This window comes from Xiphophorus hellerii, chromosome 18 (genome assembly GCF_003331165.1).
Source record: "Xiphophorus hellerii strain 12219 chromosome 18, Xiphophorus_hellerii-4.1, whole genome shotgun sequence".
Classification (NCBI taxonomy): Eukaryota; Metazoa; Chordata; class Actinopteri; order Cyprinodontiformes; family Poeciliidae; genus Xiphophorus; species Xiphophorus hellerii.
Genome location: NC_045689.1, coordinates 22060634 through 22074186, shown reverse-complemented (window position 1 = coordinate 22074186; position 13553 = coordinate 22060634). Strand labels below are relative to the sequence as shown.

Genomic DNA, 13553 nt, shown 5'->3' with positions numbered 1-13553 from the left:
TATATATATAGTACGGTATGGTGTTAAATAAGGCAACGTGCAAGCACCATGTCTTCCAACACAATTAAAACAAACAGCTGATACAACAGAGTGTGACAGGGCTTTAATTTCACAATATCAGCTCAAAGCTGATTTTGGTTAAATTTCATGTCTAATTAAATTGTTGATAATTGTCTCCAGAATTGTGGACTTGTCCGCAATTCTCTTCCTTATTACTAAGGCTATTTTTTTTCCCATGATGTCGCACAAGGACTGATGTTTATTGGACATATTGCCTTAAAATACATGCATTAACCGAAATGTCATGAATTAGTTTCCCAAAATGGTTTGTTGCATGGAAATGGCATTTGCAAGCATCTCAATTTGAAGAAAGTTCTATAAAGATTTTGACATTTAGCAAATAGAAATAATTATGGGAGTCCTAGTTGACCTATACTAGCAAGATTTAGTGTGATCTAATAACATTTGGCAGTTGGAATAAAATGTTTTTATATGTCGTATCTAGTTGTATCTAGTTTCATCTGTTCATTCTGTTTTGTCTTTTGTCAGCCAAATGAGTTTACATATCTATTTCTCTATTTTGTGTTTTTGTTGATGCTTTAAGCATTGTGTGAATTTGTATGTACAATACAATATTGTAGTGTATTGTATGTACACTACTTTAAAAATATTATTTTTAATGTAGTGACTTTATAAAGGAAAAAGCTGAAAATGTGGAAAATCATACGAGATATCGTTATCGAGGTATTTAAGAAATATATTGTGATATTATTCTTTGGCAACATCGCCCAACCCTACCTGTAATATACAGTAAAATAAATTAAATGTCATGCCACCCACTCATATAATCTTCCATGCACTATATCTGTAAATCAGTACTTGTTTTTCTTACAATATCCATCAGTCACTTCATCTATTAAGGTCTTAGACTTTTGGCATTTATTGCCTTAGAGGGCTACTTAATAGAGCACCTGAAAAGTCTGTGACAATAAATGAACCTTTTAGGCACCCTCTGACTTTCAGGTCTGTGTATTAACAATATATTTCTCATTTTCATTGGTTAGGTGCTGTGAGTAGCTTCTGATTTTGTGGCAATAAGCTTGAAGTGGACCGGGAAGGAAATGAAATAAAAAGAAGCAAAATGAAGGGAGATTAGAGGTAGATAAGAGAAACCATGGGAAGTCGGAAATGAAAATAGAGAGGATGCCTTTTGGCATTTGTGTGTGGAGGTGAAAAGACTCGGGTCAGGAAATGTGGGGGAAGGTAACAATCCTGGAATTATACATCAGTAGAAAGCCGGAGACGGTCCAGGAAATGACAGGGCAGCTTTGATTGTACTCTGGTCATGTGATCATTCAACAGAAACTGGAGCTAATAACAGCCTGGCTGGGTTGGTGTGTGCATGTCTGTGTTTATGTGTTTATTTTTGAGCAATGTAGGTCAGAGTCTATGGGTGTTTAAGCTGACACCTATTTGAGTTTGGATCCTGTTCCAGCAGCCGCGTTCCTTTCCAGAGTTCTTGCAGTCAATTGGTTGGTTGGCGGGCTGCTGTCGGTCAGTGGCTCATCCACATGTGCTGAAATCGTTAATCACCCAAGCCAGTGACAGCCTAATATAGCGTGACCAATTCATGAATATTTTTCAGCAATGGCTGAGCAGTCAGGAGGGAAGGTGTGCCCAACGGCTTGGTGCACACCAGGGCAGACATTACTACTGATGTATGTGAACTCAGCAGCACCGGATGTGCTGAAACTATGTCTGCTAACTTTTATGTTTTTTTTTATTTGCTTCATCTCTTTGTGAAGTCTGAAGCAAACTCCAAGAAAAGTGCTGATTTATTCACACACTACAAGGTGTGCACACAGCTCTGCACACAGAGCTGATAATTATATTGTTTCCCATGTTTGCGACAGAATTGCTCTTTCATTCATGAATAAATGGCTGCACCTGTCACTGAGCTGAACAAGGAGAAGCTCAAAGACTCTAGTGTAGGTTTAAGATTTCTTCAAATTTTTGACAAAAAAAACCCCTTTGTTCTGTCACCTTCTTTTCATGTGTTTAAGCAGTTTCAACTATTTACATGTTTTCTGCGAGGTATCAAGTAGCCACAAAAAGCCTTGGTTTTGCCATACCTTTAAACATTTTAAATATGGTCTTAAATTGCATTTTGTTATTTACTTTTATGGAAATACACCGAATACACTCTTTTGTCCCATCAATAGTAGTGCTGGCTGAGTGGAGTTTTATTCTCATTCACCTTTAAACAATCAGCCGTCTGCAAAATATTTTTATCTGAAACTCTCTTATTAAATGCTCATGTTCATATAATTTAAACTTCCCTTTTGCATTAAGCACTGCTACCTCCTTCATGATGGAATAGGGACTATAAAACACAACTGGGAACAGGGATTTTAATGGTTGGCTAAAACCCATATCTGGTGTGAACCTTTCTGCATATTTGTGGAAGCTGCTGAAGCTATTTGCCCATGCAGGTGTGAAAATATTCCAGTCACATCTCAGAGCCTAAAAAATCTCTAATTTAACAAAGTTATATCCAATTTGCTTTTCGTAGTAAGTAATCAAACAAAAGCCGCAGCCTGCTTATCTTGGATAAGCTGAAGACAATATTGATGATACATGATCAATGGAAAAATCTTGAAAAAATGGCATAACAGTAATCAAATGCTTTTTACATGTTGAACAGCTTTTTGCATGTTGCTGCTTTATATCTTGACAAGTTATCTTTGGTGAAGAGTCCAACATCTTTGAGGTTGGAAAGCCTCCATGCCATCACCCTAATCCATAAGTCCCATTGGTCCATTATCCGATTCAAGTTCGGACTCTGGCTGGGCCACTTCAAAAGGTCAATATTTTGTTCAGTTAGAAGAAACTTGTTAAAATATTACATTTAACCTAAATGTACCAGGATTATGAATAATCTTGGACTTAAATAAACTGTATGCATAATGCCTTTTGGCTTTTTTTTGTATTCTACCATAGCATAAAAACTGTTACATATGATTGACTTCATATCAAATAAGAATAAAGCTCCCTGTTTTACAATTAAACTCCTAGTCACCTCTATTTTCTGCTGTCCCTGTATGTGTCACACAAAGGAATATTGCTGTGCAGCATTAAAGCCGTTCTATTAGATTACAACTAAATTCATGTCAGCTATCACAATATTTATTACAGCTTATTTCAACCTGCCAGTATGTTAATTATTTGAATTAATTTCAAATATTCAGGTATTTATTTGTAGAGAGCCTTTCTTTGTTTTCTACCAGCTGAAATGAAGACAGACTGTATGGATGAACAAGTGGACCAGATGGGAAAGTTGACATAACAGAAGTAGGGCTATTGTAAATGATTATTTTAGTAATCGAGTAGTCTATCAACTATTCTGACAATTAATTGAGTAAATTACATAAAAGTGTCCCATTTTGCAGTGAGTTAAGGTAGTAAAATAAATATATGTTAGGGAAAATGCTACACAATCCTTGAATTATTAAAAAGCATGTTCTGAAAGTGCAAAAACGGAAGGGAAAACAAGCATTTCACATTAACTGTTAAAAATCAAAAAAGCAAGCTTGAATTGTGGCATTGGTAATCACTGCCATTTACTGTATATTACACTTTACTTTCAGTCCCAAGTTTGAAGTATGAAAAAACATCAGCTCACTAATGATGAAAAGACAATATTTTAGCCAAAGAAGTGCAATTAATTATGTTCTTTGGACATAAGGGGGTCTCAGTTTGAAACGTTTGAGAGCATGTGAAGTACATGCTCATCACTTTCCTTTAACCTCTGCATCCTATTGATGCAGAGGTTTTGTGAGGATCCCATATATGAATCCTGTGTGATAAAGTGACAAAAACATTTCAGGTCTCACCTGATGTAAAAAAAAAAAAAAGTGTATTACATTGTGGTTATTTTTGGATTACTTTGGCAAGGACGGTACTCTGACTTACATTTCACATTTTGACTGTTCAACTTATCTGCTGTACTTTGAAATGGCCCTAACGGTATTCCAGAGTCATAAAACTTTAGAGCTCGAGGCTACATGATGATTCAACATAATGTACAACTGTCAAAAGGGCTTTTAGGTCTTTGTTAACACATCGACCGTGACTGCGCTTTATTATATATTATTCACCTGCACCTGTCAAGGAAATCACAGTCACCTGCCGTCTAGAGCTCCCATGTTAAATCTTTTACGTTGCCCGTGCCTTGGTGATGCAGCAGTATTTACTTAGGGGTGGCGGAGGGTTGGTCTGTGTGTGCAGGCGTCCTGCAGTGACAGCAAGAGAAAGATGAATAAGTGGCTGGCTCAGTTGAATGTCAGGCCTCACCTTTATCTGTGTGTCTGAGAGAGTCGAGGCCAAGTGCCGTCCATGCCAATGAGGAAGTTTGGTGTCACTAACACACATAACACACACAAAGCCTTGCTCTTTTCTTCTTGCCAGGACCATCTGTTATATTATGCATTCTCTAGGGTGAAGGCATCGCTTTAATCAGCCACCCATAGCTCGTGATCATATCTGACATGAGGAAGACTTAAAGAATAACTTTATGCCTATCCTGATGGTTTTAATTTGAGGTTCCTTGTCGTAGCTGCTATGGATTAACGTCACTGTCTGATGTTGTAATTTATAAACACTATTTGGTTTCAGTTTGTAAAAATGACGAACTACGACCATCATAATTCTTACAACATTTTAAAGCAAAATACAGAATTAAACTAATTAAACTAATTTACAAGAAAATGTAAAAAAAATGCACACAAAAATAAAGATAGCATTCTTAAAAACCTATTTAGACAGATTGCATAAAAGTTGATTTGGAGGTTTTAGTTGCACTTTAATTATCTCCCAATCCACCGACAAAAATTTATCACATCCCATTAAACGCCACCCATTTTGTCAGTGTCTGATGTAAATTGTAAGCTAGTTTTCTCTACCACTTCATCTTGAAAATCTGATTAGATCAGATTTAGTTATTCATACATATTAATATTAACATGCCGAGTGCCTGAACTGCTGGAGTCAAGTGTGAGGCATGCATAGCAGCGAGGGGTTGATTTGGCTTCACAGGAATTGGAAAAGGAGTTTGTGAGAAATAAATAACTGCATTGTGCAAACTTTCCTCCCCCTTGTGTTTTACCTTTTTGATAATGAGCTGTGGCATCTGTTTTTGATGTTGTCTGACTCAAATGACTGGAGTAACACTATTTTTAGTGTGAACCGCAGATCAACCTTCTGTCTTATTGTTTAGCTCTCTTTTCTGCTGCTTCCATTCAGAGCAGATTCATGGAATTCATAATGTTTTCTAACTCAACAGTTTTATAGCAATGAAATGTGATTTTTGGTGTAGTAGTACAGCATCTCATCTGGCAAACATACGAGTCTCTTTTATTTTAAAGTGATATAAGATATCTCTATTTTCTAAAAATTATAGGCATACACAGTTACGGTTGTTAAACAGTCACAAATAGGCATGAGTTGATATACGATTCTCATATTATAATAACATTGAGTAAAATATGTTACGATTTCCAGGTATGGACAATAAGATATTTAAAGGAACAATGCACGACATGGTATAATCAAAGGGAGGAAATCCCATTTTATTTTTGGGGGGAACAATAAACAGGGAGATTTCTTAAGAGCAAGTTTGGGGGGGTCGACGAAGTTACAGTGAATTGCAACATAAAATCTGGTTTAAAAGGTTTTAATGTGTTCAAGCTGGACAAAATTGACTAGGAAGTGGCAACGCTTATCAAAAGTGTATTGTTTTCCGCAATAAACCAACTGTTGAGATTGATATGAGTCAAACTAAAACTGAAGTGGTTTTTTGATTCAAGTTTGGTCCAGTGTCACTGATTTAATCTCTACTACAACACCTTTACAAAAAATTAAGGCTCTAAATAAAAGCAAGTTTTAATGAGTAACCCCACTTATTAAAGTCCCTCATAAACATTGATTTATTGTAATGTCTCAGGGTTTTCTGGAAAAAATAATATATTACAGATGTAACCTAAATGGCAGAGATTAATTAAAAATATATTTTTAAAAAATGACTGATGTCCACAATCACGTTTTTCGTTAATGACAATGTCCCCATTTATGCGGCTGTCTCTAATGAAGGATAAATAACGTGGTGACTTACCCACGTCAATCATACAGAAAATAAATCTAAACATTTTCTAGTTGAAATAGTTCAGTAACTGGAATTGCCACAAAATTGACAAAATTATCAACTTTCAAAATTTAAGCTGTAATGGATATTGTAAAACAGTGAATTAGGCAGACTTAAATAAAAAAGTTAAAACCCATCATGCTTAGCAATGAGCTAACTGCAGTTAACATGCAGCTAGCAAGAAAACATGCTTAATTAACAAAAACTGGCAACATGTTAATAAATTGTGGTACATGCACAATAACACTTCACGCTAGCAAGAGAATATCATATTTTCATCAACTTACCGGAGAAAATATTATTCAAGATCAAGCCATTTCTCATATTTATAGTGGCTTTAATAACAGCAGTAGTTCAGGGACAGCAGCAGATATTGCTCTTATATCTGAGGATAAAGCAGCTGCATTATTTCTCCAATAAACAGGTAGTCTAAAGAAAAGTACAAACCACTTTCAAATTCCTTACAGTCTTGACCTTGACTTCAACACAGATAAAAATTAAATTCAAAAAGTGGTTTTATGACCTTATTCTTAACTCTTAACATTTATAAATCTGTCAGAGAAGTTGAGAACTATTTCTTCTGTAGTACAGCCAAAAAATATAGTCCAAGACAAGAAGAATACGAAGACATGCACAGACGTTCTTTGAAATGTTGTGTTACCATATTAGCTATCTTAAACAAAGCACATGCAATTTTAGTGTTTATTATTATTATTATTATTATTTCTTTAACGTGTCTGCAAAAAGACCTTTCTCATAAATGTTCCCTTTATCTAAAGGCATAAGGTTCATTCATTTGATTAACACTTGGTTTTATTTAGCAGGAAACACATCTTGCAAGAATCCAGCACATTTTATGTTCTTTCTTCTCAGTGTCTCTATTATTGTGCGTGTACCTTATAGGCTGAGCAGTCTGGCATTCTGGAACCATCTAATGTCACAAACTCAATGCGAAATGGTATTTGATGGCCTGTAAAACAGTAGTCAATGGATACAGGAGGCAGACCAGGAAGGCGGCGTAAAAGAGGCTATTTCAAGCTCATCAAAGTGATTCAGTGTAATACAACAGAGGAAGCTGAATTGACAGCTTCCAGACACAGACAGGAAAGCCAACAGCAGCTGGGACTGATGTCTCAGGAGTAATCACATACAGGTTATATAAAAACAAACACACATACACTGAGATACTGCCACACAGACAGGCCATAAGACATTCAGACCGGGACATAATTATAGACTCTCTTAGACATGATGTCGGTAGCTGAGAAGCCCACCAGCCGATGTTAATTTATTGGAGAAGATGAAGGAACGAGTTTGATAACTTGAAATCGCCTCAGCAAAACTGGTCTCCCCATGACGGATAAATTGCTCTGCTGTCACCATGGCGAAAATCACAATAAATATCTGTTGACGCCAAAGTGTAGAGGCAGGAAACTGTGGTAATGCAAACAGTTTTCTATAAAGTCATGTCCTTTCAGTGACTTTGTTGTATCAATATCAGGAAACTTTGCATGAATGTGATGAAATCTGCCAAATTGTCAAGGAGAGACTTGTGAAGCTGTGACATATGTTGTGCTTTACTGCTCTTCAGATGACTTTTTTAATCATAAAACACAGCATACGTTTCTTGAAAGCAGGGTGTTGTCATTGTTAGATGTTTTAATGATGGTTAACACAGACGATGGGTGTGAAGAGACAGTTTTCAGATCACAGCCTGCAGGTTTAATATGACAACACGTTTGCTTCCTTAAATATAAGCAATTAATTTACGAGTGACATTTATACTTCAGCTTTAATAAACACCGATTTAAATGTCAGCTTAAACAGACTAAGTAGTTTCAAAAAAATATCTGCTTGCTTAGAAATACGTTCATTATTAAAATGTTTTTGTCAAGCAATGTATGATTTACATCATCACAAATTTTAAGATGAATACAATGTTCAGTTTTCAAACCCATCATTCTGTTGTATACACCTGCTTATCCTGCCATCAAACATTTGAGATCCCAGACATTCATGTCTTTTTTTGGGTTCACATTTTTTGCGTTACATTTTAATTCAGGGTTTTGAACTTCAAGTTAAAGTCACAAACTCATAGCCAGCCATTATCCTTAAAGATTTTCTGGTGAGAAGCAGAATTTATGTATTTTCCAGGGACATACTGCCATTTTATAGCACAGTGAACTACTGTATCTATGTCACCTTTAGTTGTTATGAACATGCTGATAAATACTCTATACATAATATATAAATTGGCCATTGACACATTCAAGAAGCTTTTTCCAACACATTAAGGTTCTGAGGCAGCTTAAAAGCCCTTGACCATCACACTGCCGATACGTTTCTTGCTATGATGCTCTTTTTCTGAAATTCTGGAGTTTTGTGAGGTGGGCCCTTTGTGAATGTTTTGGTTTGCTTTGTTTTGTTTTTCCTTTTGGACTTATTCCTTTAGAACATCCAGTTAGGTCTGCACTGCTTTAGATATTCTTGAACCTATTGATGGATGGTTCCCAAGCAGGGAACCAGAAAAGGTTAAACCCTTTCCTGTTTTGTAAAAAAAAAAAAAAAAAAATGCTTTAACTGCAGTTGTTTTTCTTTTGGAGTTTCAAAGCCTTTTGAAGGGCTTGGTAACATCTTGAAGAATAATAAAATTTGTCAAAAGCTGTTTCCCAACTGTTCTTGAATTTCTTGACAGGGGACTAAGATGTGTTGCTTTTGGTCATCTTTCATCTTTCTTAGCCTGACTTCTAGATTTCTTGATTCTACAGGTCTGGAAGTCACCGTTCTTATAAAGTTTCTGTGAAAAGCGAAATGATTACTTTTTAGTCAGGTCGGTTTTGATAGCTTTTATCCCTTAACAAATGAAAAAAGTTTGAATGTACTTAGGTTATCTTAAAATATTATAATTTGTCTGAGGATCATTTGAGGATGGCCAAAAAAAACTAAAGCCGAAGACATTTCAAAGGGACAATGTTTGTACACTTGCAGTAAGAGTAATTTCAACATATTATTATTGCTGCACTTTTTTTTTTTTACTTTCCATATATAACAATGAGGCTGAAGGATATTTTCCATCAGAATACAATTGAACTTGATTAGCATTTCTTAATTTACATAAAGGTTCCCCCTGTTTGCGAGTCACATCACACCTGTGCATCATGTCCTCTGTGGTTGGCACCAGAATACAAAACAGATGGGAAGAGCAAATTTCAAGGTCAGGTAAATACCAACAGTGCAACCACAAATCTGGCCCTGACAGCCTTGTTCAGTTTGTATTTTTCCCATAGCACACCTTAAAAATTTGTTTATTCTCATTTATGCAAAATTAACTAATAACATCACAGGAACTGCTAGTGTAAGAGTGACTGCCAGGACTGTTTTGGTTAAGTTTAATTAGGATACATTCACTTACCTCATATGGGTAATGAGTTCACCACAGTTTCTTGAGACTTGTGTTATGTCGCCTTTGATTCACACCAATTTAATGACCAGAATTTAACTTGGTGCAGATGCAGACTTTGACAAAGCAGACAATTTTTGACATTGTCCATAAGTAGAGTCCTGTGTGCAAAACAGTCAATTATTATAGTTGTTTCGGGCAGTTTTCCATCTCGGACGTCGTCTTTGCAACACTGTGCAGGGTGTATTGACATTTATGGGTGCCCTCATGTACCCTTTGGTTCCACCATTATGTCACTGTGACATCTGTTCGCCCCAGTGAAGACAGTGAAGCAGCAAGGTACTTAGGCTGACTTTAAACTAGTGAGCTGGAAGAAAAGCTGCCATTGCCAATGAAGGAAAGCTGGTTGGAGCAGGTAGGAGTAGAATGAATGAAAAAGATAATAAATCTGAAACATAGTGCAGAACTAATGTTTGAAATGTTTAAATATTTGTCATCTTCAGACATACGATCCTCATATGTGTTTTCTGTATTCTTCATCGACAGGCTTGTTGAACTTGGAGCAGCTGCTCAGACAGTTCCTAATCTCCAAGGAAACCCTGTCAGTGCGCATGTTGGATGATAGCCAGGACCCGACCCCCCTCCTGAAAGAGATCCGTGATGACAAGACGGCCACCATCATAGTGGACGCCAATGCCACCATGTCACATATCATTTTAGAACGGGTAAGTATATGTCGCATAACGTTCATGTTATCTGTGACTCTACATGCTTGACTTGACTTTTTACATATATTTCTTACAACATGCAAAGAAATGGCAAGGCGTATGAAAAATTTTACGTTTTATTTTGTAACCAAAAAAGTTATTTGCAACAGGCATGTCCTTTTTTTAACCACAGAGCTTTTTTTGTTTTTACTTTATTTTCAATATCACTCTAAATAAAGTAAATATAATTTTCACCACAAAATTGTATGTTTTGTCTTAAATCACAAGATTGACAAAAAAATTAAATAATTAACCTTCTGGTGGTTTAGTCCCAGAAAGTTAGAAAAATAACTGAGCTGTACACCAGTGCTACACAAATCAGCTACAGTTAGTAATTATAAATGAGGACATTGACTCAAAGAAATAAAGTTTGAAAAATTCTGTGGGGATTTGTGGACGACTGTGTCATAATAGATCAGGCTTTTTTCTCTTTCTAATGTGGAATAAAGCCAGGGTTAAAACACATGTAAAGTGAAACAAAATGCTCTTTGAATGAATTTGTTGGTTCCTTACTCTAAAGGGACCTTTTTTACATTAAAATGTAAATGCAGTATGCAAAGCTATAAAGCAAAAGAGCTTTCAGACCGTATTAGTTAGTCCACTTCCTGCCTCTATGTATGAGCAACCTTTTTGTGCTTCTTTACTAATGGAATATATGAGTAGTTACTGTCTCAGAATATTACTAACACCCAGGATTTCACCATGAAGTGAACCTCTATCTTTTAATGGACACACGGGTTCTGAAGAAGCCGTGATAGCGTCATTCCCCTTTTAAAGAAAAATGCTCCACATTGTTTCCTAAACTCAGTAAATGGATGTCTGGAGAGGAGTTAACATTAAATGGACAGAAAAGAGGGCTAAAGGGAGAAGATTTTATTCATTTCTTTTATTCAGAAGCACTGTGCTGGTAGCAGCAGGAGTCCATACCGTCATGTCTCTTTTACGTTTTTGTCTCTGCTCCTTCTGTTTGGAGTTTGCCTCATTTTCCACACAATATATATTCATGTTACTTCCTCAAAATTTCACTTTGTATTCTGCTGTATATTTTTTACCCACAGTGCCTTTAAAAGTATGTAAACCATTCAAACCTTTGGACTGAAAGTAAACATAATCTAACATGTATTTATTATTATCTTCCCCTTACGCAGGAACGAGTCGTGGAGTAGTGACGTGATGTACACAAACAACCTGATTCTTTTTTATCAGCTCTCTATTCCAAACTGTAGGAATACGAATTCCTCTGTTGTCCCATAATGGGGACATTTCAATGCAACAGAAGCAAAGTGCCAAGCAATCAAAGCAAGTCAGTTTCTACAAAGATAAGAATATGCACTATATAAAACAGAATAAAGAACAACATACTGTACAGTAAGGGCAAAAATTCAACATAACTACTGTATAGTTGTAAAAACTGTGTAGTTATAGAAACCATGGAGTGAATAAAAATGTACAAAAAGTGTATGTTAGCATTCAAAAGACAATAAGTCAGTAAGTTAGAATAAAAATTGTGCAACAGCTTAGATGTGCAGACACCAGCAGAAATTTTATTCAGAATGAGCAAAGATGGACAAATACCAGAATATATGGAAACATATAAACACTGAGTTTGTTGTGAGTAGTGATGGTTATGGAGTCTGACAGCTTCTGGGAGAAGGGAGCCACAATAACTCTTCTTAGTGCACACAGGATGCAGCGGTCTGTCACTAAAGGAGCTCAGTGAGAGCTGATCTTTGTTTATATTCTCTTTGCTTGCACTGCAGCTATTGTATTTTTTTAATATATATTTTTAAAATGATATTTATTTGGTGAACAAATACAATACAAAAAAGAGGTGGAGGTATGAGTGCATGCTCATTGTTCACATTTTTGTTTTTATCACATTTCATTAGCAAACTAGTTGTTTTTGTTGTTGCTTTAATTGTTATATTTACTGGTGCAAAAGAGGATTTTTGTTTTTGAAAAAAAAATTCTCAAGTCAACTTTATTCCTCCACTATTTGTTATCTTTTTCTTTTATTTATGTTTTTTTTATTACAAATAACTCTAAAATGTTATTGCTATGCTCTAAACTTCTAGTAAAGAACTACAGGGGTATTTAACATTTATATTTGAAATTTTATATTTTATGAAAACATATACATAACCAGCGCCTCTGGAAATCTCAAGAAATGTGTATTAGGTCTTGTTTTATTCATAGATGACTCCATGACAAAGGCTCACAAGACAGAAGCTCACAGCCTTATTGGAAATGGGACAAAAGCTGAAAATGTCTAAAAATACATATAAACCAGACAAAAGCTCACTTTTGTTTGCACACCTTCCCAGTCATAGCTGTTGACAGTCAGTGCTGAGGGTTGGAGTTATTGCATACTCTAAATGAACAGCCTTTTTCCAATACCACTATTTTATCTCATCAGGTTTGGGGATGATTCCTCTGAAGCTTTGAGGGCTGTTCTTTCAGTAATCTGATTTGTAATGTGGCAACATTCAAATGGCCAAATCTCCTCCATTTTTTATTTTTTATTTTCCATTTGTTTGACATCATTAGAAAGCTTAGAATCCACACTTTCAAAATATGTCAATAACTCAAAATGCCCCCTGGGGAAACTTGTTCCTGGTTTTCTCTTGCCCCATCACTGCAGCTCTGTGATGTTGTTATCTGTACTGGTTTCCTCACCTGTAGGATGTCTTATCCCCTAAGACATGTTGGAAAAGCAAGCATATTCTTGAAGTGGCAGTAGTGAACTAGTAAAGCAGATATACTCTGTATCAATCTGCTTTATCAGTTGATTTGGTGGACAAGCTGATCGTGAGTCCATTGGGATTATTTTCAAACTACTGAATATGTCATATTTTATGCTGCTGTAAAAAATCCTAAAGTTTACCTTTTTTGGGGGGGAGGGGGGCATATGGTGAGTCACAGCTGATCCGTCGATTGATACAGCTGGCAGGTTCAATCAATATGACTACATAAAAGCACAGATCTTGTTTCAGCTGAAAAAACAAAGGCCTTTATAGCTGTTTATATTGTAATAAATTGCATTTAGGTGAACTCTATTTTTAAATAGGTGACTCCTGAAGTCTGTTGATTTTACAAGATTTTTACTTAGGGGAAGTAGTAGATTATTATCCCTGAAAACTACGTGTTCATGTCCTGTTAACTTTATAATTATGCAGCACTTTTGTGT

At 35.9% G+C, this 13553-nt stretch overlaps 1 protein-coding gene across 4 annotated transcripts in view; it reads left to right on the top strand.

Annotated features, from left to right (window-relative positions):
* grik4 (glutamate receptor, ionotropic, kainate 4) overlaps window positions 1-13553 on the top strand; it is a 354044-nt gene that overhangs the window by 231184 nt on the left and 109307 nt on the right. For all 4 annotated transcript variants that reach the window (XM_032545493.1, XM_032545492.1, XM_032545494.1 and 1 more), the window contains exon 7: window positions 10146-10324. In XM_032545493.1, coding sequence (XP_032401384.1) covers window positions 10146-10324 — 179 coding nt within the window. The remainder of the gene's footprint in view (window positions 1-10145; window positions 10325-13553) is intronic.